Source organism: Stenella coeruleoalba (genome assembly GCF_951394435.1).
Source record: "Stenella coeruleoalba genome assembly, chromosome: X".
NCBI lineage: Eukaryota > Metazoa > Chordata > Mammalia > Artiodactyla > Delphinidae > Stenella > Stenella coeruleoalba.
Window position 1 is genome coordinate 36,376,897 of NC_137152.1, and position 24,325 is coordinate 36,401,221.

Consider the following 24,325-nt stretch of genomic DNA (forward strand, 5'->3'; position numbering starts at 1 on the left):
ATCAAAATGACATGCCAGGTCTTTCTTAAGAATAAAAACACTGATCCGCTGGATCTTTAGCTCGTGGTCTGTTGAGTGTGTAAATCTAAGAAATGAGCCCCAGTTGAAGCAGATAACACTCTAACTGGCAGGACTCTGGCATGGCATTAGGCCACTGTTGCTCTCTAGCTGCTTGGTGAGTATCATTTATACCTGCACAATAAATGAGAAGCCCAGAAGAGAAAAATACTCCTTTTTGGGGGGGCCAGCATCCCAAGATCTAAGGATACCCATGAGACCTCAGAAAAGGCAATAGTGGACTCCTGCTATAGTTCCAAGGCCCAGAAGAGTTCACTTTAACGAAAACAATAAGGATCTGAGGCCAACTGAGCAAAGCCCTCAGCTGTCCACGTACTGCTGGGCATCTGTATCTCTCCTCACTTGAGAGGAGCCAACCCCCAAACCTGTGTCTCTCTTCCAAAAACTGCTCTCACGATGGGACTAAATCAAAGAACCCAGTATTTCTCCATTTCATCTGCCCTTCCTCTCCATTTCTTTTTTCTTTTTTTTTTTTTTTTTTTTTTGCGTTAAAGAAAAGGGTCACCATACGGAAGCTTGGGTGAAAGCGTGCACACTGCCTGTGGGCTGCCCTGGGCGGCGAGAGGAAGGGCTGCTTGTAACCACGTGCAGCTGAGAGCAAGAGACACAGAACCTTCAGGTCTTCCAAACGGGGAAGCTCCTGGATTGGAATTCACGTGGCGATGAGAAAAAAACAATTTGGGGGACTGATACTGGTTGCTGATTTTTAGCTCTGCTAGGAAGGGTGCTTTAAAAAACAAACTACCACCTGCCAATCACCAGTGTAACAGAAAGGCCACCTTACACAGAAAATGCAGAAAGGGTAACCCTAGAATCAACACCGGTCCTTGAAATCAAATACACTTAGCTTTATATTTACCACTTAAGCCTTCTTTTTCTCATCATAAAAATACCACGAACCAGTGCTGGCTCAGTCACCTCCCCGCCAAACTAGAAATTATTGTTGTTACAGCTTCCGCAGCAGTGGTCGTCTTTCCGTGTAGAAAATGGGGGAACCAAAAGAAGGATACAAAAGCTCCAATGATGAAAACGGGGCTGAAAACGTGCTTCTGGAAGGTAAACAGCGCCAGGCCCATGTAGGAGAAGATGAAGTTCTCTGCCAGGAAGTGTAACACCTCAAAGAGCTGCACAAAAAGGGAAAAGGAAGCCGTAAACCCTGTGGGTCCCCTCCCTTGTATTCTCAGGTCACTTGTGGGGACACAGGCCTCTCCCTCACCTGCTTCGTTCGACTTCTTGATTCCACCGACAGATTGTTGTAGGTGTAATGAGCTTGTGTGATTCCACAGAAAAGGACAGCTACAACGCCTGGCAAGAGAGTTTAAAAAAAAAATCAATGGAGGGAAAAAAAGAAGCAGAAAAAAATCCTACCTGAAACAAAAAGTTAAGGTAGTCAAGCCCAGCATATCCAACTTCCTGAAAGTTTTTGAAAATTTCCTATTACTGAAAGCTCCCTCTGCCCACACTTCTCGTATCAACCTTTGCTTCTCCCAACCCTGCCCTCCTTCAAAGACAAGGCCACTGATTTACCTCTTGTTCCAGATTTAAGAGTATTCTCTCCCCTCTTCTAAACTCCTACTGAATTGGCCATCTCTATATGGCATGGCATTTAGCATTCATTCCCTCAAAGAGACTGTGAAGTGTGCGCCCATCACACACTTTTGTCATATTCCTCTCTGTTCACTGAATGAATGCATTTAATTTCAAACCAATGCTTTATATTTTTGCATGGTCTAGGGCTTCAGACAAAATGGATCCAGAGTACTAGTCCAATTATCCTGGCCCTGATAATCTAGATTTCTGGTTAACGGTGACTATTTTATTGTGTAAGACAATTAACACACCTGGGACTTTGCCTATATATTTACAGATGATTGTCAAGTTTTAAAGGAAGTGGGGCATATAAAGATATGCTGCAATATTTTGAAAAGACGATAAAAAGGACTTCCGAATTACCTGGATTATGTATATATAGTAACTGTACTTGAGTTTTCTAATAGAAAAATCCAATGATTTATTATTTTTAATGAGGGAATGTGAGGAACTAAAACCACATGATCACTCCCACTAATAATCTATGAAACGGGCACCATAAAAACACAGTATTGAAAAGCAATGATTAAACAGACCAAAAACAAAACAAGGAAAAATTGTGCTCACACTCATCTGAGTAAAAGCAAAATTACCTTTAAAAGGATATATATTTTGCTTGTTATTGCTACTGTTTGTAAAATAAAGAAGCAATCCAGGGGAGGATACAAATGAGGTGTTAATATATTCAGTAACTTTTGCAGCTAAGTATCTACTTATAGTTAGAACGAGTACTCAAGGATGTAACTGAGTTTGAAACAATAAAGCTTATCCTTTAAAAAATATGTAGCTCTGGGAAACTAAATTATTCATAAGGCAGAACACCAGCCTTGCTCAGCAGTCCTCCATATGGACACTCCGTGAGTGGTTTATCAACTCTGGGCAGCAGCTATTTAAGAATTCTTCGCTCCCCTCAAGCTCCCACAGCCTCTGCCACAGTGAGGGGAAGGGTGGCCAAGGGCAGAGGAAACCCACCGGTAAACCCACAGGCTTCTGCCAAAAGGAAGGTGCTCCACGACATCAGGAAGAAGAGCGCCGTCTCCAGCAGGGGGAAGCAGTGCAGCTTGGTAAACTTGGTCACGTCAGCTCCTGTCAAGGAACTGTCTCCAGCAACAAGCATCAGGGTCACCGAGAACCACGCTCTCTTAGCCCAGGACCCCTCCCTAAGGGCTACCCTTTCCCTTCGGCTCTTCCTTTGGGGCCCCAGAGCTGCTGCTTGGTTTTGAAAGTAAAGAAAATGAAGCTTCCCAGTAGAATAGAGGTTTCCAAGGGCTGGGAGAGGGGAGGATATAGGGATCATATTGTTTAATGGGCACACACTTTCTGTTGGGGATGACGAAGAAGGTTCAGGAAATAGCGGGGATGGTTACACAACACTGTGGATGCACCTAAGGCCACTGAATTGTACACTTAAAATGATTAAATCTTAACCTGTGGAAGGCTTGCCTGCTCATTCTGCACTTTGCTTTTATGTTGGTTGGTTTGTTGGTTGGTTGGTTTTTAAGGCAATATTGTGCAGTCCTCGGCTTAAGGAAGGCCACCTTGCTGTAATTCCCCCAGATAGTCCCTGGCTACTTACGGCCACGTTAGTCCCATATGGCCTGGAACAGTGGACAACAGCAGTCAGGCTGCGGCTAAAGTACTTCACAGCCTGCTTCCTCCCAGCCTCCTGAGAGGTGGTCCCTGATTCCCAGCCTCCTCCTGGCTCTTCCACTCTTTCAGCCCCACCCCACCCCCCAAAAAAACTGACACTTCCCCCAAGCTCCTATCTCCGACAGGTTTATAGGGAGGACAGAAAACACAAAGGTGAGGACAGAGCTAAGCCAAGAGCTACACTCTCAAACATTTTCTCAAACTCTTAGCTAGGCCATCGACTGTCATGTTTCACCAAAGGGTGACATTTCAGGAGCCCCCAGCCCCCAGTGGGACAATTAATTTAAGATTCATTTCGGAAAGGAAGAACTGAGAACTTTCTTTTCCCAAGTGCAATGCCACATAGTCATACTTAGGCAGGGGCAGAAACTACAAAAAGGATATTAGAGCAGTCACAACACCAGTCACAGCTCCCATGGTAAAAGAGCCACTAAATATACCTAGAAAAATGCCAACTGACTTAAAAAAGGCAGCAGCATCAAAGGCGTGAGTGTTCAGCCCCGCTGGCTGGTAGGCAACAATAGACCTGGAGTTTAAAGAGAGAGTTAAAAAACACTAAGCTGGTTTTACACCATGGTACTTACAAATATCGACAAACATAGGCATCTACACTCTGCAGAGCACTCCCCATGGTATATTCATTTAATTTAATCTGCAGTCACCATGTTATGATGGTATCGGCATTCCAACCGCTGCCAACTGGACAAAGCAACGTAACTTTATCAACTAAGTCGATAAACCTCATTTAGAAGAGCACCCAATTCAAAATTTAACACTTTTAAGATGGGCCTCTGATTTTAGCCCAGAGCATTCAGGAAGCCAGAGTCTCTCTTCCCAGGCAGAAATATTGTTACTTACGAGGACAGTACAATGGCAACAGCATCATTTAGGACACTTTCTCCAAACAGAAGTGCGTAAAGGTCCACATCTGCATGCAATTCATTAAATATCGCCAGGACAGTCACTAAAACATGGGACAAAAGCATACAAGTTAGTTTCGGTTTCTGACTTTAAGCCATTGATAACAAATTCATAGAAGCAATTCTTATCTTTGGTGGGACAGGGTGGTTTGGGAGACAGGAAGGGAGTCAAAGATGGGTCGTCTGTCTATGGCAGAAATGAAAATGGCAATCTTCCTAATCTTAATGAGGAGTGATATGATGCTTGATTCTAATAACACTGTGCTCTCAACTGTAATCTCATCACACTTTGAAAACACTTCTATTACAGAACGTAAAAAATAATCACAATTAATGTGACTTGGCTCTACTGGTGGGGTGAAATCTCTTTGAAGGCAGAAACCCTATTTTATTTTTTATTTTATTGAAGTATAGTTGATTTACAAAGTTGTGTTAGTTTCAGGTTACAGCAAAGTGATATCTGAATACACACACACACACTCTTTTTCGTATTCTTTTCCCTTACGGTTTATCACAGATACTGAATATAGTTCCCTGTGCTAGTTTATCCATTCTACTGATATATATAACAGTTTGCATCTGCTAATCCAAATCTCCCATTCCATCCCTCCCCCACCCTCCTCTCCTTTGGCAACCACAAGTCTGTTCTCTATGTCTGTGAGTCTCTTTCTGTTTCATAGATAGGTTCGTTCACGTCATATTTTAGATTCCAAATTAAGTGATATCATATGGTATTTGTCTTTCTCTTTCTGACTTACTTCACTTAGTATGATAGTCTCTAGGTCCATCCATGTTGCTGCAAAGAAACCCTATTTTATTTTATTTTATTTTTCGTTTTATTTTTTAAATTAATTAACTAATTTATTTTTGGCTGTGTTGGGTCTTTGCTGCTGCGTGTGGGCTTTCTCTAGTTGTGGGGAGCTGGGACTACTCTTCGTTGCGGTGCGCAGGCTTCTCATTGCGGTGGCTTCTCTTGTTGTGGAGCACAGGCTCTCGGCGCGCGGGCTCAGTAGTTGTGGCGCACAGGCTTAGTTGCTCCACGGCATGGGGGATCCTCCCAGACCAGGGATCGAACCCATGTCCCCTGCATTGGCAGGTGGATGCTTAACCACTGCGCCATCAGGGAAGTCCCATAAGCACCATTTTAATCTCAAAATCTTAGTGGTAAAGCATTGGAAAAAGGACTCCGCACATGGAAAGATCATAAACCTGGGCTCGCTGGGGATCTGAAGAGCATGTAAACTTGGTGCTAGCTGGCTCTGCCATGCTCCCAAACTAGAATATAAAAGTGCAGGTTCAATTTCCTGGTAATTTGTCATCGGCCCAGACTTACACCTTTTAAGATCCAAAAGATACAACAAAAAGTTTATTCAAAAATTTGTAATATAAGAGAATGGACTGGAGGATATGGGGAGGGGGAAGGGTAAGCTGTGACAAAGCGAGAGAGTGGCATGGACATATATACACTACCAAACGTAAAATAGATAGCTAGTGGGAAGCAGCCGCATAGCACAGGGAGATCAGCTCGGTGCTTTGTGACCACCTAGAGGGGTGGGATAGGGAGAGTGGGAGGGACGTAGACGCAAGAGGGAAGAGATATGGGAACATATGTATATGTATAACTGATTCACTTTGTTATAAAGCAGAAACTAACACACCACTGTAAAGCAATTATACTCCAATAAAGATGTTAAAAAAAAGAATATAATCTGGAAAAAAATAACGTAATACTTTGCTGTACACCTAAAACTAATGTAACATTACATATTAACTACAATAATTTAAAAATTTTAAATTAAAAATAAAAAAAACATAATGGGGGCAAAATGCCTATTTCTGGTCATTCAAGTTTGAGTTTAGAGCTAACAAAATCAATTTTTCTTTAAATGTCTGTTAATGACCACCAGGAATAAAAAGAAAGAACATGGAAATAGAAACCCTATTTTATTGATCACTGTGCTCCAGCATAGGGTCGGGGCACAGTGAAGGTTTAATAAAGGATTACGAAATAATGAAAGTCTTCATTTATAACAGAGTATACATAATTACACTTCTCACAGTTTTCACATTTCATAGACATTTAAAAATCAGCTATTTTCCATTATGAACCAAGATGGCAGAGTAGAAGGACGTGCTCTCACTCCCTCTTGTGAGAACACCAGAACCACAACTAGCTGTTGGACAATCATCCACAGGAAGACACCAGAACTTACCAAAAAAGATACCCCACATCCAAAGACAAAGGAGAAGCCACAATGAGATGGTAGGAGGGGCGCAATCACAGTAAAATCAAATCCCATAACTGCTGGGTGGCTGACTCACAGACTGGAGAACACTTATACCACAGATGTGCACCCACTGGAGTGAAGGTTCTGAGCCCCACGTCAGGCTTCCCATCCTGGGGGTCCAGCAACGGGAGGAGGAATTCCTAGAGAATAAGACTTTGAAGGCTAGTGGGATTTGATTGCAGGACTTTGACAGGACTGGGGGAGACAGAGACTCCACTCTTGGAGGGTGCACACAAAGTAGTGTGCACATCGGGACCCAGGGGAAGGAGCAGTGACCCCATAGGAGACTGAACCAGACCTACCTCCTAGTGTTGGAGGGTCTCCTGCAGAGGCGGGGGGTGGCTGTGGCTCACCATGAGGACAAGGACACTGGCAGCAGAAGTTCTGGGAGGTACTCCTTGGCGTGAACCCTCCCAGAGTCTGCCATTAGCCCCACCAAAGAGCCCAGGTAGGCTCCAGTGTTGGGTTGCCTCAGGACAAACAACTAACAGGGAGGGAACCCAGCCCCACCCATCAGCAGACAAGCAGATTAAAGATTTACTGAGCTCTGCCCACCAGAGCAACACCCAGCTCTACCCACCACCAGTCCCTCCCATCAGGAAACTTGCACAAGCATCTTAGATAGCCTCATCCACCAGAGGGCAGACAGCAGAAGCAAGAAGAACTACAGTCCTGCAGCCTGGGGAACAAAAACCACATTCACAGAAAGAGAGACAAGATGAAAAGGCAGAGGGCTATGTACCAGATGAAGGAAGAAGATAAAACCCCAGAAAAACAACTAAATGAAGTGGAGATAGGCAATCTTCCAGAAAAAGAATTCAGAGTAATGATAGTGAAGATGATCCAGGACGTTGGAAAAAGAATGGAGGCAAAGATCAAGAAGATGCAAGAAATGTTTAACAAAGACCTAGAAGAATGAAATAACAAACAGAGATGAACAACACAATAACTGAAATGAAAACTACACTAGAAGGAATCAATAGCGGAATAACTGAGGCAGAAGAACGGATAAGTGACCGCAAGACAGAATGGTGGAATTCACTGCTGCAGAACAGAATAAAGATAAAAGAATGAAAAGAAATGAAGACAGCCTAAGAGACCTCTGGGACAACATTAAACGCAACAACATTCGCATTATAGGGGTCCCAGAAGTAGAAGAGAAAGAGAAAGGACCCAAGAAAATATTAGAAGAGATTATAGTCGAAATCTTCCCTAACATGGGAAAGGAAGTAGCCACCCAAGTCCAGGAAGCACAGAGAGTCACACACAGGATAAACCCAAGGAGAAACACACGGAGACACATAGTAACCAAATTGGCAAAAATTAAAGACAAAGAAAAATTATTGAAAGCAGCAAAGGAAAAACGACAAATAACATACAAGGGAACTCCCATAAGGTTAACAGCTGATTTCTCAGCAGAAACTCTACAAGCCAGAAGGGAGTAGCATGATATACTTAAAGTGATGAAAGGGAAGAACCTACAACCAAGATTACTCTACCCAGCAAGGATCTCATTCAGCTTCCATGGAGAAATCAAAAGCTTTACAGACAAGCAAAAGCTAAGAGAATTCAGCATCACCAAACCAGCTCTACAGCAAATGCTAAAGGGGAAATGCTAAGTGGGAAACACAAGAGAAGAAAAGGACCTACAAAAACAAACCCAAAACAATTAAGAAAATGGTAATAGGAACATACATATCGATAATTACCTTAAACGTGAATGGATTAAATGCTCCAAGCAAAAGACACACCCTTGCTGAATGGATACAAAAACAAGACCCCTATATATGCTGTCTACAAGGGACCCACTTCAGACCTAGGGACACATACAGACTGAAAGTGAGGGGATGGAAAAAGATATTCCATGCAAATGGAAATCAAAAGAAAGCTGGAGTAGCAATATTCATATCAGATAAAATAGACTTTAAAATAAAGAATGTTACAAGAGACAAGGATGGACACCACATAATCATCAAGGGATCAATCCAGGAAGAAGATATACAATTATAAATATATATGCACCCAACATAGGAACACCTCAATACATAAGGTAACTGCTAACAGCTATAAAAGAGGAAATCGACAGTAACACAATAATAGTGGGTGACTTTAACACCTCACTTATACCTATGGACAGATCATACAAAAAGAAAACAAATAAGGAAACAGAAGCTTTAAATGACACAATAGACTAGATAGATTTAATTGATATTTATACGACATTCCATCCAAAAACAGCAGATTACACTTTCTTCTCAAGTGCGCACGGAACATTCTCCAGGATAAATCATATCTTGGGTCACAAATCAAGCCACAGTAAATTTAAGAAAATTGAAATCGTATCAAGCACCTTTTCTGACCACAACGCTATGAGATTAGAAATGAATTACAGGGGAAAAAACGTAAAAAACACAAACACATGGAGGCTAAACAATACGTTACTAAATAACCAAGAGATCGCTGAAGAAATCAAAGAGGAAATCAAAAAATACCTGGAGACAAACGACAATGAAAACACGACAATCCAAAACCTATGGGATGCAGCAAAAGCAGTTCTAAGAGGGAAGCTTATAGCTATAAAAGCCTACCTAAAGCAACAAGAAAAATCTCAAATAAACAATCTAATCTTACACCTAAAGGAACTAGAGAAAGAAGGAAAAACAAAACCCAAAGTTAGCAGAAGGAAAGAAATCATAAAGATCAGAGCAGAAATAAATGAAATAGAGACAAAGAAAACAATAGCAAAGATCAATAAAACTAAAAGCTGGTTCTTTGACAAGATAAACAAAATTGATAAACCATTAGCCAGACTCATCAAGAAAAAGAGAGAGAGGACTCAAATCAATAAAATTAGACATGAAAAAGGAGAAGTTACAAGAGACACCACAGAAATACATAGCATCCTAAGAGACTACTACAAGCAACTCTATGCCAATAAAATGGACAACCTGGAAGAAATGGACAATTTCTTAGAAAGGTATAGCCTTCCAAGACTAAACCAGGAAGAAACAGAAAATATGAACAGAACAATCACAAGTAATGAACATGAAACTGTGATTAAAAATCTTCCAACAAACAAAAGTCCAGGACCGGATGGCTTCACAGGTGAATTCTATCAAACATTTAGAGAAGAACTAACACCCATTCTTCTCAAACTCTTCCAAACAATTGAGGAGGAAGGAACACTCGCAAACTCATTCTATGAGGCCACCATCACCCTGATACCAAAATCAGACAAAGATGCTACAAAAAAAGAAAATTACAGACCAATATCACTGATGAATACAGATGCAAAAAGCCTCAGCAAAATACTAGCAAACAGAATCCAACAACACATTAAAAGGATCATACACCACGATCAAGTGGGATTTATCCCAGGGATGCAAGGTTTCTTCAATATATGCAAATCAATGAATGTGATACACCATATTAACAAACTGAAGAATAAAAACCATATGATCATCTCAATAGATGCAGAAAAAGCTTTTGACAAAATTCAACACTCATTTATGATAAAAACTCTCTAGAAAGTGGGCATAGAGGGAACCTACCTCAACATAATAAAGGCCATATACGACAAACCCACAGCAAACATCATTCTCAATGGTGAAAAACTGAAAGCATTTCCTCTAAGATCAGGAGCAAGACAAGGATGTCCACTCTCGCCACTATTATTCAACATAGTTTTGGAAGTCCTAGCCACGGCAATCAGAGAAGAAAAAGAAATAAAAGGAATACAAATTGGAAAAGAAGAAGTAAAACTGTCACTGTTTGCGGATGACATGATACTGTACATAGGGAATCCTAAAGATGCCACCAGAAAACTACTAGAGCTAATCAATGAATTTGGAAAAGTTGCAGGATACAAAATTAATGCACAGAAATCTCTTGCATTCCTATACACTAATGATGAAAAATCTGAAAGAGAAATTAAGGAAACACTCCCCTTTACCACTGCAACAATAAGAATAAAATACCTAGGAATAAACCTACCTAGGGAGACAAAAGACCTGTATGCAGAAAACTATAAGAAACTGATGAAAAAAATTAAAGATGATACCAACAGATGGAGAGGTATACCATGTTCTTGGATTGGAAGAATCAATATTGTTAAAATGACTATACTACCCAAAGCAATCTACAGATTCAGTGCAATCCCTATCAAATTACCAATGGCACTTTTTATGGAACTAGAACAAAAAATCTTAAAATTTGTATGGAGACACAAAAGACGCCGAATAGCCAAAGCAGTCTAGAGGGAAAAAAACGGAGCTGGAGGAATCAGGCTCCCTGACTTCAGACTATACTACAAAGCTACAGTAATCAAGACAGTATGGTACTGGCACAAAAACAGAAACGTAGATCAATGGAACAAGATAGAAGGCCCAGAGATAAACCCATGCACCTATGGTCAACTAATCTATGACAAAGGAGGCAAGGATACACAATGGAGAAAAGACAGTCTCTTCAATAAGTGGTGCTGGGAAAACTGGACAGCTACATGTAAAAGAATGAAATCAGAACATTCCCTAACACCATACACAAAAATAAACTCAAAATGGATTAGAGACCTAAATGTAAGACCACACACTATAAAACTCTTAGAGGAAAACATAGGAAGGACACTCTTTGACATAAATCACAGCAAGATCTTTTTTGATCCACCTCCTAGAGTAATGGAAATAAAAACGCAATAAACAAATGGGACCTAATGAAACTTCAAAGCTTTTGCACAGCAAAGGATACCATAAACAAGACCAAAAGACAACCCTCAGAATGGGAGAAAATATTTGCAGACGAATCAACGGACAAAGGATTAATCTTCAAAATATACAAACAGCTCATGCAGCTCAATATGAAAGCAACAAACAACCCAATCCAAAAATGGGGAGAAGACCAAAACAGACATTTCTCCGAAGAAGACATACAGATGGCCAAGAAGCACATGAGAAGCTGCTCAACATCAGTAATTATTAGAGAAATCAAATCTACAATGAGGTATCACCTCACACCAGGTAGAATGGGCATCATCAGAAAATCTACAAACAACAAATGCTGGAGAGGGTGTGGAGAAAAGGGAACCCTCTTGCACTGTTGGTGGGAATGTAAATTGATACAGCCACTATGGAGAACAGTATGGAGGTTCCTTAAAAAACTAAAAATAGAATTACCATATGATCCAGCAATCCCACTACTGGGCATATACCCAGAGAAAACCATAATTCAAAAAGACACACGCACCCCAATATTCATTGCAGCACTATTTACAATAGCCAGGTCATGGAAGCAACCTAAATGCCCATCGACAGACGAATGGATAAGGAAGATGTGGTACATATATACAATGGAATATTACTCAGCCACAAAAAGGAACGAAATTGGGTCATTTGTTGAGACGTGGATGGACCTAGAGACTGTCATACAGATTGAAGTAAGTCAGAAAGAGAAAAACAAATATCATACGTTAACGTATATATGTGGAACCTAGAAAATCGTACAGGTGAACCGGTTTGCAGCGCAGAAATTGAGACACAGATGTAAAGAACAAATGTATGGACACCAAGGGGGGAAAGCGGCAGGGGGGTGGGGATGGTGGTGTGATGAATTGGGCAATTGGGATTGACATGTATACACTGATGTGTATAAAATTGATGACTAATAAGAATCTGCTATATAAAAAGATAAAATGATATTAAAATTTTTTTTAAAAAATCAGCTATTTTCCAGACCAGCAGCTCTCATACTTTTGATCTCAGGACTTCTTTACACCCTTAGAAAATTTTGAGGCCCCAAAGAGCTTTAGTTTTGTGGGCTATAGGTATCAATATTTACTGTATTGAATAAAACAAAAAATTAAATATTTATTCATTTAAATTACTAGTAAAACCATTATATGTTAACATATTTTTAATGAAAAATAATTATATTTTCCAAAACAAACAAAAAAAATTGTGAGAAGAGAGCCACTGTTTTACATTTTCTCAGATCTCTTTAACATGTGAAGTAATGGAAGATAGATGGTTCTCATATCTGTTTCTGCATTCGATCAACAGAGAGTCAGTATCACACATTATATAGCCCCTGGAAAACTCCACTCAATGGTACACTTGTGAAAGAACATAAGTAAAAAAGACAAATGATGTACTACTATTATTATTAAATCAGTTTTGACTTTATGGACCCACCCGAAAGGGCTTTGGAGTTTCTCAACTTCAGTTCTACTGATATTCGGGGCCATATAACTCTGTCGTGGGGGCTGTCCTGTGCCTCATAAGACAGTTTAGCAGCATCCCTGACCTCTACCCACAAGATACCAGTAGCACTGCACATTCTCCCCTGCCAAGTTGTGACAACTAAAAATGTCTCCAGACATTGCCAAATGTCTGCTGGGCAGGGGGGTGGGGGGAGGGGTGTGGCACAGAATCATCCCCGGTTGAGAACCACTGCTCTAAATGTACACATGCAGGCGGGGTTCTCTTTCAACACTCACACCCAACTACCTCCTGTTTTGTTAGTTTCTGCCATAAGGACCTGAAAAACTAAACTCACTTCTTCAGCTTCCCTTGTGGTGAGTGCCACTTTTGCTGCCTGGAAGAGGGAGGAGACTGGACGCAGTGCAGTCATCCTGCCTCCATGGGGCAACTAAGGTGTGTCTGAAACCCAAGGGTAATGACCTAGAAAGACTGAGTGCCTGGATGCCTGACTATAGTGGCAGCCATGGCACCAGCTCGGAGCCGTTAGCCAAGTTAAATAGCTCTCTGTTTAAGCTAGTATTAGCCAGATTTTTCTGTTATCTGCAGCCAAGTGCATTACTAACTGATACTATTAGAAAACAAAACGTAACAAATATTTAGCACTATTATAAGCCAACCACTCTTGTAACCATCATCCAGTTCAAGAAATGGAACTTTGCCAACCCCCACAGAAGCCCCCCACAATATGTTCCATCCCACTCTCAAGCCCCTTCCTTCACTCAAAAGTAACCAGTAACATGATTTATAGGAATCATTTCCTTGCATTTCCTTATAGTTTGACCACTGATGTATATTCCTTGACACTATCATTCGGGGTTTACCCATTTTCAAATTTATTGTTTTAATACTTTACATCTCTTTTTCTCCATGGGTTCCCCCTCCATTCCTTTCTGTCAGCTCTCTTTTCATAACGCCCTATTGTGTAGTCCTCTCATTTCTGAATTTTCCAATCCTGATGTATACAGTTCTTTTATAACTTCTATCATTTTCTTAACTTACTTTAGCTTCTGTTGGAATGTTAATAAAGTTTCATCTGCTTTGGGACCCTCTTCTTCTGGTATGACTTCATTATCTGTAACTTTATTATTCATAGGGGTTATCCCCATTTTTTCTTATATTTACATGAAGTTCAACCTCAATCCATTTCTGCTGCCCGTATTAAGTGAGGTGGGTAGGGGGTAGAAGGCCCAGAACAGCTTTTCCAGTTTCATGGCTCTAGGGCTCCCTCTTCTGGTTTTACATTGAAGTATTAAAAATATGGTCCAGAGGTGTAGCCACCCAGAGGTGTAGCCAATACTCAGATCGACTTCCTCTGGCCTTCTCCACCATTACTATCTGAGCTTTCTTTCTCCTTTAATGCCCCATCAATCAAGGTCTGTGCTCCGAGCAGGTCATTTTTAGGCAGTGGCTCTGTCCTTGCAGAGAGATCTTCTACAAGGAACTTCCTGAGAGGTCTGAGGGCCCAGGTCACTCCAGCAGCCTCACGCCTCTTCCAGTCTCCTTGCCCTCCCCCACAAATTAGAGCCTGAAAAGCCTCCTCCCAATATTCACTGATGTTATCCAATACAACCATAAAATTCTTCGCTCCCAGTGGGGATCCCTCCTTTTGACTGTGAATACTTGTGGGAAATTTCTAGGTTCCCTGACAATCAAAATGACCAGCAGCCCCTCTTTCCTTTGCTTCCTCCAGCACAGCTGCTGTTCTTATCCCTAAGTCTCACTGCTACAGGTAGTTTGACCCCCCCAGTTGATAACTGGGGATTCATGGAGATACTCTGTCAGCTAGTAGAGTCTGTGTTTTCTTTTTTGCTTGTCTCGCTTTCTCTATTTTTGTTAGGGATTAAGGGAGATTCTGAAACCACTTCCCATCACGCCTTTCTCTTCGAAAAGTTCAACTCATTTATTGAGAGTAAACAAAAAATAATTTGGAGTTGAAAAATGTCAGCTATATCATGAGGCTGCTCCAGATAATCGTAAATCTAGGCACTAAAACCACTACTCTAAGCTTTCAGATGCTAACCAGACATCAACAGGGGGCATCACCAGCAGGCATACTTCCTAAAGGACAGACATGTCATCTGCATAAAACAAGACACAAACAAGGTCAATCTCTTTCTTCCACCCTTGAAAACAGTTTGTCAAGTTACACAACAGGAAAAATCTTCAGGGATTAGGCTAAAAAAAGTTCTTGTTTTCTGGATTATTTATTACATTAACGATATGTGTGGCTCCTTACATAAAACCTGTGATGGTTAATTTTACTTGTCAACTTGACTGGACCATGGGGTGCCCAGATTTTCGATTAAACATTATTCTGGATGTGTCTGTGAGGTTCTGGATGAGATTAACATTTGAGTCAGTAGACTGAGTAAAGCAGATGGCCCCCCTCAATGAGGGTGGGACTCATGTGGTCTGTTGAAGGTTTCACTAGAACAAAAAAGGCAGAGTAAGGGAGAATTCACTTTCTCTGCCTGTCTTTGGACCCAGACTGGAACTACAGCATTGGATCTCCTGGTTCTCAAGCCTTTGCACTGCAGATCTTGAGACTTCTTAGCCTCCATAATCACATAAGCCAATTCGTTACAATCAAGCAGTCAATCAATCAATATGTCTCTTTCCCTCTCCCCCTCACACACACATATGTCTCCTATTTATTCTGTTTCTTTGAAGAAATCTGACTAATATAAAACCTCTACTCTTAGTTTATCGTTATATGACACAAGAATTGTCTTGTTTTGAACCCAATGTTGAAGAAAAATTAACAATGATAATAATAACAATGGTTAAGGTCTTACCGGGAAGCAGGCACTATGCTAAATATTTTACAATCTCATTTAGTCCTCATAAAAACCCTAGGAAGGTAGTAGTATCATATCTCCCAATTTAGAGATGAGAAAACAGGCCCTGTGTGGTGGGCTACTTTCTGCTGCCGTAACAAACTTCCCAAAATCCCAGTGGTCAAACCCGAGAGAAATTTTATCTATTACTCATACAGTACGTCCACTGGGGGTTGGCACCAGAGGCCTCTGTTCACATCAGTCAGTCAGTCAGTCAGGGACTCAAGACTGGTGGAGGCTAATCTCAACGAACAGAGCACAGGGCTGGCAGCCCAGGACACCTGGGTCCCAGGACTTTATCAGCGAGCGTTCTGGCAGGAAACAGATGAGTAATTTGAGAAGTGTTTATAAAGGCATTATTTATAGAAGTGTGTAGAGAACACGGGAGAGGGGGAGGGCAGTACCTGTGGCTGAAAACAGGGAGCTTTTATACCATCCCTAGGCTCAAAGAGTCCAGGGAAGGAGTGGTTGCCAGAACCAGGAGCTGTGTGGAGAGGGTCACCCAACAGGAGCCGTGACCTTTGTTCAAGGGACACAGCCAGCCCACAGGGACCCTGCATGTCGAGCCTCCTCCCAGTCTCCCACTGGTGCTCTCCCCGCGGACAAATCCAATGGGAAAGTAGAAGGCAAAGGAACCTTTGCAATCTTCCATACCAGTCAGCCTCCCAGTGCCAAGAAGAGAGTGGGGAAGGGTAGTGTGGAAATGTGGAGGGGCAAACGGAAGCCATCCAATAGTGCACAGCAAAGTCCAAAGACAGAGTAAAGCGAAGCCTTGAGTACATGATTTTCAAAAGCCCCTTTGACTTTTAAACACTATTTTCCTAAAATACTACTGTACCAGTAGTAAAAAAAAAAAAATAATAATGTGTAGTTAACTCATTTATTTATGACAATAAACACTAGCTCTGCATAATTAATAATGAACACTTTGTACTGGTCTGAATTTGGCTGTTCTGAATTTCAATTTCTCATTCTCCCTGCCCATCACCTTAGAAAGCAGGGCAGGAAGTCGGCCATGTCCCTCCTGGGCAAGCCTGTGCCCAACCAAGATGAGGACTACGGGTGTGGACAACCAGAAGATGATGCGGGGGTGGGGGTAGGAAGGGGATGACAGACTGGGTGAGTGGCTCCCCCCACAGCTGGACCCTTGCAATCAGAGAGAACAAGGTCACAGCAGCTGTTTCCAACCGGACATGGACTGAGAAATTACAGTTCACTGACTGAAGACTGCTGGTACAGGTATCTAAAAAGCAGTGGGAAAAATGAAAGAACGGTGGAAAGAGAAAGAAGGAAAAATCAAGAACCTGACTTTGTTCCTTCAACTAACTTTCCCTGAACACTCCATCTGTGTACTAAAGAGTACTTAGCACTTGCGAACGCTCAGCACAAAGCGGCAAGTAATGTTATGTAGAAAATAGACCCGACTCAAGAGCTGTGGGAGCTACTGACTGAAGCAGTAAAGGAAGAATAACCAGTCAGGTGGCAGATTTGAACTCAGTCTCAAAGACTAAGCAAAAGACTGACCAGCCTGGGTGGTGCAACTAGAGAATTACTCTCTGACAGCACAGATCACAGCTTTTGAAACCTGTGAGTGGGTCTGACTGACTCGAGGGGTATAGAAGTGACAGGATTCCAGTGAGAGGAATCACTGCATAATGGCTCACAAGAAGGAATGGCGCTCATTTTCTCTGGTAGCTGCTTATGAATGTAGCAATACTACAGGTTGGAAACTTATATTTTCTTTCCTGAATTGTGGATCCATTTAAGTAACAGTCCACAAAGATGGCACGTGGCACCCATGACACATAACCACGGAATGGAGAGGGCTCCTGGTCACAGAGCAGCCTATAGCATACCACGCACAGGCTGCCCCCATCAATGGAAAGACCAAACACAAGAGCCAAGTACAGTGAAATCAGGGACAAGGACTCTTACTCTTTCATATCCATCAATACCACTACATATCCCAATACCAGAATTTCTGTTTGATGCACCAGGCACAAGAAGTCAATTTGGTCTTATGGTTCCCCTCTAACTCTGCACTTAAAGTTTTTATTTCTTTTATGGCCCAAGTTCTCAAACAACAGATTTTTAGGAAGCTGGTAAAACACTTTTAATTTACAAAAACACTTTACATTTCAGAAAGATTTCCATTAAAAAGCAGTTAAAGTTAATGTCCTGATGTTTAACAAGTTTAAAGTTTCAATTTTCTAGAACTTTCATTTCTATAAAACCTTTACTGTGCCAATCTTCACAGGACAAATAAGAATGGTGTGTCATGGTAATGCCTTCCATTATTTTCTACCACAGCATGGACACATTAAAGTGAAGTAAACAATTACAAAGATAATCTGGAAAAATAAGCCTTTCTATCCAATTAAATGAAGCGACACTATGGCTCAGAAAACAGTATCAGTAATCTTTATCTTACACTAACCTCCCTTTGCTTATTGGTGGTACTAATAAGATTTTAGTAGTAAAGTTATAGATGAGTATAGTTAGTAATATATTTTCAGAGATACTAAACACCTTTCTTAAACTTATATAGAATCATTTCTCAACAGACACACATTTGGAGATGTCACAGACATTGTAGTGTTAGAATAATAAAGCTACTTTTCACAGTGCTTAGATTAAGTGCTAACCTATTACACACACACACACACACACACACACACACACACACACACACACACACAGAGGTAAAACAGAGAAATCTCTGCCTGAGTCAGAAGATGTTGATAGAGACCAACATAATCAGCCGATGCTATGCTCAACACTTTACATGCATTATCTCATTTAATCTTCACAGTAGCCCTTCACAATAGGAAACAGGTACCATTATTCCTACTTCATAAATGAGGAAACTGATGCTCAGGAGATAAAGTGTGCCCAGGCCACCCGCTTACTGACTGGCAGGGCTAGAACTCAAACCACCACCTGCAACTCCACATCCCACATTCTTCTCACAAACAAGGGTGATTCAACCAGCCAAGTCTTCAGTATCAATTTACTTAGAGTGTTTGTAAGAAAACAGGGGGGTGAGAGGGACCTCCCTGGTGGCCCAGTGGTTAGGACTTCACACTTCCACTGCAGGGGGCATGGGTTCGATCCCTGGTCAGGGAACTAAGATCCCACATGCCTCGTGGTGCGGCCAAAAAAAAAAAAAAAGGAAAAAAATTTTTTCAAAACATAAAAAAAAAAAATAGGGGGGTGGTGAGAGAGATCAACGGTTTTTGGATCATCAAGATTTTTCAGAACTACACAACTGTCTAGAGCTGTGCTATCCAATGCGGTAGCCACTAGCCACATGTAGCCATTTAAACTTAAATTACTGAGCATAAAGTTCAAAAATCAGTTCTTCTTGCACTATCCCACATTTCAAGTGCTCAATAGCCACAAGTAGCTACTGGCTACCATAAAGGATTGGGAAGACTATAGAACATTTCTATCATCACAGAAAGGTCTACTGGGTAGCGCTGATCTAGAGGACCCCCCAAGAGGCACGGTGAAGTGGAGGTGGGGCATGGTGGGAATCTGTATATCTTAGAGATCATTACTGCCCAGAATGTTAGAGGACATCATAGACAATGAAAAGACCTTTCCATCTGTACTGTAAGAACAAGATCAGCTCTTTCTCCATAAATTCTTTCCCTGCAATGGCACTCTCAGTAGTTAACACTAGAGGAAAGAATAGCCATAACTACTTTATGTGAACTGATTCAATTATGGGTTCCAACTTGGAGAGGAGAGCTTGTTTGTTTGTTTTGAGCTGCAGGGGAGGAAGGGTATATAATAATTCCACTTTTAAGAACTGGTTCAACTAACACTTGAAAAATACAAGGTAAGAGATTTATGAATAGGAACCACATCACAGTGTGCAGGAACATTGCACAAAAGGACTTTACAAATTAAATTACATTCACTACAGGTACTGGTGTGCATTTCTACTAAGCAAAGGTATTATTTAAACCAAATGATAGGTTTCCTAAAAGAATGAAAAAGCACAACACTGAGAAAAAAGACAGTCTAAGTGTAAAAATTATGACTAAATTAGACATTCTAAAATGAAAGACAAAAGGGAAATACAGGTGGAAGCAACCCAAGGGCTTGTTGGCAGATGGATGGATAAACAAGATGCGGTATATTCATACAATGGAATATTATTCAGGTTTAAAAGGAAGGAAATTCTGACACATGTTATAACATAGATGAATCTTAAGGACATTATGCTAATGAAATAAGCCAGACACAAAAAGACAACTTCTGATGATTCCACTTATATGAGGTATCTACAGTAGTCAAACTCATAGAGACAGAAAGTAGAATGGTGGTTGCCCAGGACTTGGGGGTGGGGTGGGGGGAGGATGGGGAGATGTTGCTTAATGGGTATAGAGTTTCAGTTTTGCAAGATGAAAAAATTCTGGAGATTGGTTGCACAACAATGTGAATATACTCAACACTGCTGAACTATACACCTGAAGATGATTAAGATGGTAAATTTTATGTTTTTTTTTTTACAATAATAAGAAGAAGAAGAAAAGGGAAATGCAGGCCCTTAGAAAAGCCATCTAAGTCTGTTAGACCACTTACTGGTCTCTTCCTCCACTGTTCCATGTTAATACTACAGTCTCCCTACTGTAATGAAAGTTAATGATTGCTCTGAACTTTTTAAGATTTAAATAATAAAACATCATAATGATAAGGCCAAATATGCAAATACCTGGGTCAGTAGCAGAGATAACTGCTCCAAAAAAGAGACAATCCGTGTAGTAAAATTTATCCGAGAGCTGCCCCACAATCTTCATGAGCTTCACCACACCATACATGAGATTTCTGTAAGAAGGGAAGGTAAACTATGTCAGAAGGAAAAAAAAAGAAAAGAAACCCATCTAATCGAGTAACCTGGCAAATGAGCAAGCAGAGGAGTACTAGAATACTGTACTTCCAGAGAGGTTTGTGAAAACATCGGGCAGCTGCCGTGCTTGGACACTTACCAGGAACATGTGCAAATAAGACTTTGGCACCAAGTAATGGTCTGCAGTTAATGTCATCTTGCTGAAATATCTGAACACTCCATTTTAAAAAACTGTGCTTATGTACAACTATAAAGTATGATCCTTAATTAGCAACAGTTAGGGCATTTTAAGCAACTGTGTAGTAGGGAAGAAAGGAAGAGAAAGAACCCTGCAAAATGGGTAATGAATTGCTACAAAACTCCCAGGATTCTAAGACAATGCATTTAAAGTCATGGAAATGAGTGGACTGGATGAAGCTGGAGAGAAAAAAAATGGGTTGGCCACAAAGATTCAACTGGTCAACTTTCTCTGCCAATAATTATTTCAAAGAAGGGAAGAGAGGCAAAGCTCTTTGAACATCCCATTAAAATATCAGCATACTCATGGACATACCTGGCTTCTCACTCCTTGCATGGGTTAGGCATGCCAGCAGCAGCCCTCCTTATACTGTACAGAATGTGATATGGCCCAAGAAGGACCACCAAGTTAATATTTCAACTTGGCCAGAGCACATTTCCTACAGGACAGCTGACAAATTGGGAGGAGTGAAGAGTGTTAAAAGGCCTAGTACATGTTATTAAGGGTGTGTGTGTGTGTATGTGTGTGTGTGTGTGTGTGTGTGTGTGTGTTGGTAACTGCTGTAGGGATTAGGGGAATAAAAACAACCACAGAATAAAGAGAAATTAAGAAAATCCCGTTTACAACGACATTGAAAAGAATAAAATGCCAAAAATAAATAGCCACAGAATAGACTCATTGTACCCTACAGCCAACCCCCAATAATAAGATTCTTAAAGGTCAAGACCGTATCGTTGCTCATCTTTGTACCTTAGGTGTCTAGAACAGTAGATTGACGAAGCTAGAAGTTCAAGAACTATTTGCAGAATTGAATCCTTTTGAGAATAAATAGCTATAACTTAGTGTTTGCCTACTGTGTGCCAGACATTGACACTGTTCCAGACACCTAAACAGTTATACTTCAATTCACAGGAATTCTATGATACAGAGTTGATTTGCTCTTTGTTGCTTATCAAAGGCTTCTTTCACCTACTTTTTAAATATTTCTTGAAACTTGGACCTTCCTCTCCATTTCCTTCTATCATAAGCTTAGACTTCTGAGCAATAGACTTCTCCGTGGTAGCGTTTTCCCTATAGTCACCGATACCAGTTATCTAACCTCTCACTCTTCAGTGGCTTGTCTCTCTTAAAGGACGAAGTCCAAGCCCCTCCTGTTTTAGTGGCATAAAAGCCTCCTGCTTTTATCTCCAGCTTTCCAGCTAATTTTTTTTAATTAACTAAAGTTCACATTTCAGTCAGATTTCCTTAGTTTTTACCTAATATCCCTTTTCTGTTCCAGGATTCCATCCAGGATACCACATTACATTTAGCCATCATATCTCTTTTGTCTCCTCTTGGCTGTGACAGTTTCTCAGACTTTGCTTGTTTTTGATGACCTTGGCAGTTGGGGAGGAGTACTGGTCAGGTATTTTGCAGAATGTGGGACTTGTCTGATTTTTTTTTCTCATGATTAGACTGAGGTAATGTGATTTTGGGAGGAAGACATAGCAGTAAGCGCCATTCTCATCACAGATATCAAAGGTACAGCGTATCAACATGATTTACCAATTTTGGTGTTAACCTTGATCATCTGGCTGAGGCAATGTTTGCCTGGTTTCTCCTCTGTAAAGCTACTCTTTCTTCTTCCTTTGCATGATGTACTCTTTGGAAGGAAGTCACTATGGACAGCCCACAATCAAAGGGGGGAAGGCCCAAGCTTCATCTCCTTGAGGGGGGTTGTATCTGCATAAATTATTTGGAATTCTTCTGCACAGATTTGTCACTTCTCCCCCATTTATTTATTCATCCAATCATTTATTTATATCAGTATAGACTCAAATATATTTGTTTTATGCTTTGGGTGATGATCCAAAACAATGTTATTTCTTTTGTTGTTCTTTAGCCATTAGGGAGGGGGGGTTTTCAGGCTGGCTCTGTGTCCCTTTGACATGCTCCATATCCTTTTTGTTTGTTTTCTGAGCACTTCCTTACTCTCTGACATTATAAGATGCTCCATTGTCATTTTGTATATTTGCTGCCCCAGCCCTAGAATCAGCCATTTCTGCAAGGGGTCCTGGTTCTTTTCATTGAAGAATGCTATTAGAAACTAAGATCTGGGGACTAGGTTTTATTTTATTTCAGTGTTAATGAATCTTAATTTCAATTTAAATAGCCACATGTGGCTCATAGCTACCACACTGGACAATGTAACTCTAGATCTTAATTACAATCATCATAAACATCAAAATACTGGAATCTGGCCCTTGCCAGGGGCTGGGGGGGTGGGGGAAATGGGGAGGTGTTGCTCAAAGGGTACAAACTTCCAGTAACAAGATTAATAAGTTTGGGGATCTAATGTACAACATAGTGATTATAGCTAATGATACTTTACCACATACTTGAATGTTGCTAACATGTTCTTACCACAAAAAAAGAAATGGTAACCATGTGACCGGATGAAGGTGGTAGCTAATACTATGGTGGTAATCATTTTGCAATTTATAAATGTGTCAAATCAACACACTGTATACCCTACACTTTCACAATGTTATGTGTCAATTATATCTCAGTAAAGCTGGGGAAAATATTGGATTCTGTGGACCCATGTGGATCTCATCTCTTTGGAAGTGTGGTAATTTGGTTATATGACAAAGAGTCACTTACCCGATAATGAAGCAGGAAACGGCAGTCCCCAAGAAGGCATAGGCCAGAATAGACCCAAGGTTTCTGAAAAAGTGTCTCTGAATAAAACAAAAAAGCAGGAATCACATTGTGAATTTTGCCAGTGAACATTAGAAACACTACAAGTCTCTAAAAAGTGAAACTTTACTTACTGCTTCCATTATATTAATTAACAACTGAAGTTACTCCTGAATAATGCTATTTAGCCTTAGAAAATCATGGTTTTAAGATATCCTTTGTCCTACCAATCAGTAAACAAGCAAGCAAGGCCTTAGTAAATTTCAGAAAAAACTACTCTGGCTGATTATATTAAATTACATTTTGTGTGGTTTTTTTTTGTGTGTGTGTGTGTGTGTGAGAGAGAGAGAGAGTATTATGTGTGTGTAAGTAGACCAATCATTTTCACAGATTTAACCCAAACTATTTTACCCTAGTGATTCAACTAGTCACTTCCAGTTCTGGTGGTACTTTAGAAGAACATTACAGATATAAGTTTGAAACTAATAAGCTATGAACGTGCTAAGGAGCTTTCTGGTTAACTCAGCATCGGAGGCGTCTTCTGATATTCATCTGAATTAATCTTTGGAGCCTGGGAAAGAGGAAAAATAGAGATAGGTGTGGAGAAACAAGAAACAGGTAGTTCATCTAAGATGGGCAAATTTAAAAGTATGTGTACACACACACACACACACACACACACACACACACACGAATTTACTTCTCATAAATCACTGGGCCTGTGGATATTCTGATGGGGAAAATCCATGTTCTTGGGACCCTGAGACATGATCCTTACTTCTCAAGGCATAAAGCTGTTCACACTGGACAATCATAACTATTTAACAAAAACAGACAAACAAAATCCCCTAAACACCCTAATTAAACAGGAACCAGGAACACTTTATCTAGAAATTTTAAAAGGCAGGAGAGCCCCAGCATGTGAGCTAAGCA

General features: G+C 40.7%; 1 protein-coding gene across 1 annotated transcript in view; it reads right to left on the minus strand.

Annotated features, from left to right (window-relative positions):
• Window positions 1-24,325, minus strand: part of SLC9A7 (solute carrier family 9 member A7) — a 147,165-nt gene that overhangs the window by 43,914 nt on the left and 78,926 nt on the right. The window contains exons 4-10 of the mRNA XM_079911487.1: window positions 23,357-23,433; window positions 20,341-20,453; window positions 4,177-4,282; window positions 3,703-3,844; window positions 2,641-2,746; window positions 1,295-1,383; window positions 1,089-1,202 (exon numbers count right to left, since the gene is read on the minus strand). Coding sequence (XP_079767613.1) covers window positions 1,089-1,202; window positions 1,295-1,383; window positions 2,641-2,746; window positions 3,703-3,844; window positions 4,177-4,282; window positions 20,341-20,453; window positions 23,357-23,433 — 747 coding nt within the window. The remainder of the gene's footprint in view (window positions 1-1,088; window positions 1,203-1,294; window positions 1,384-2,640; window positions 2,747-3,702; window positions 3,845-4,176; window positions 4,283-20,340; window positions 20,454-23,356; window positions 23,434-24,325) is intronic.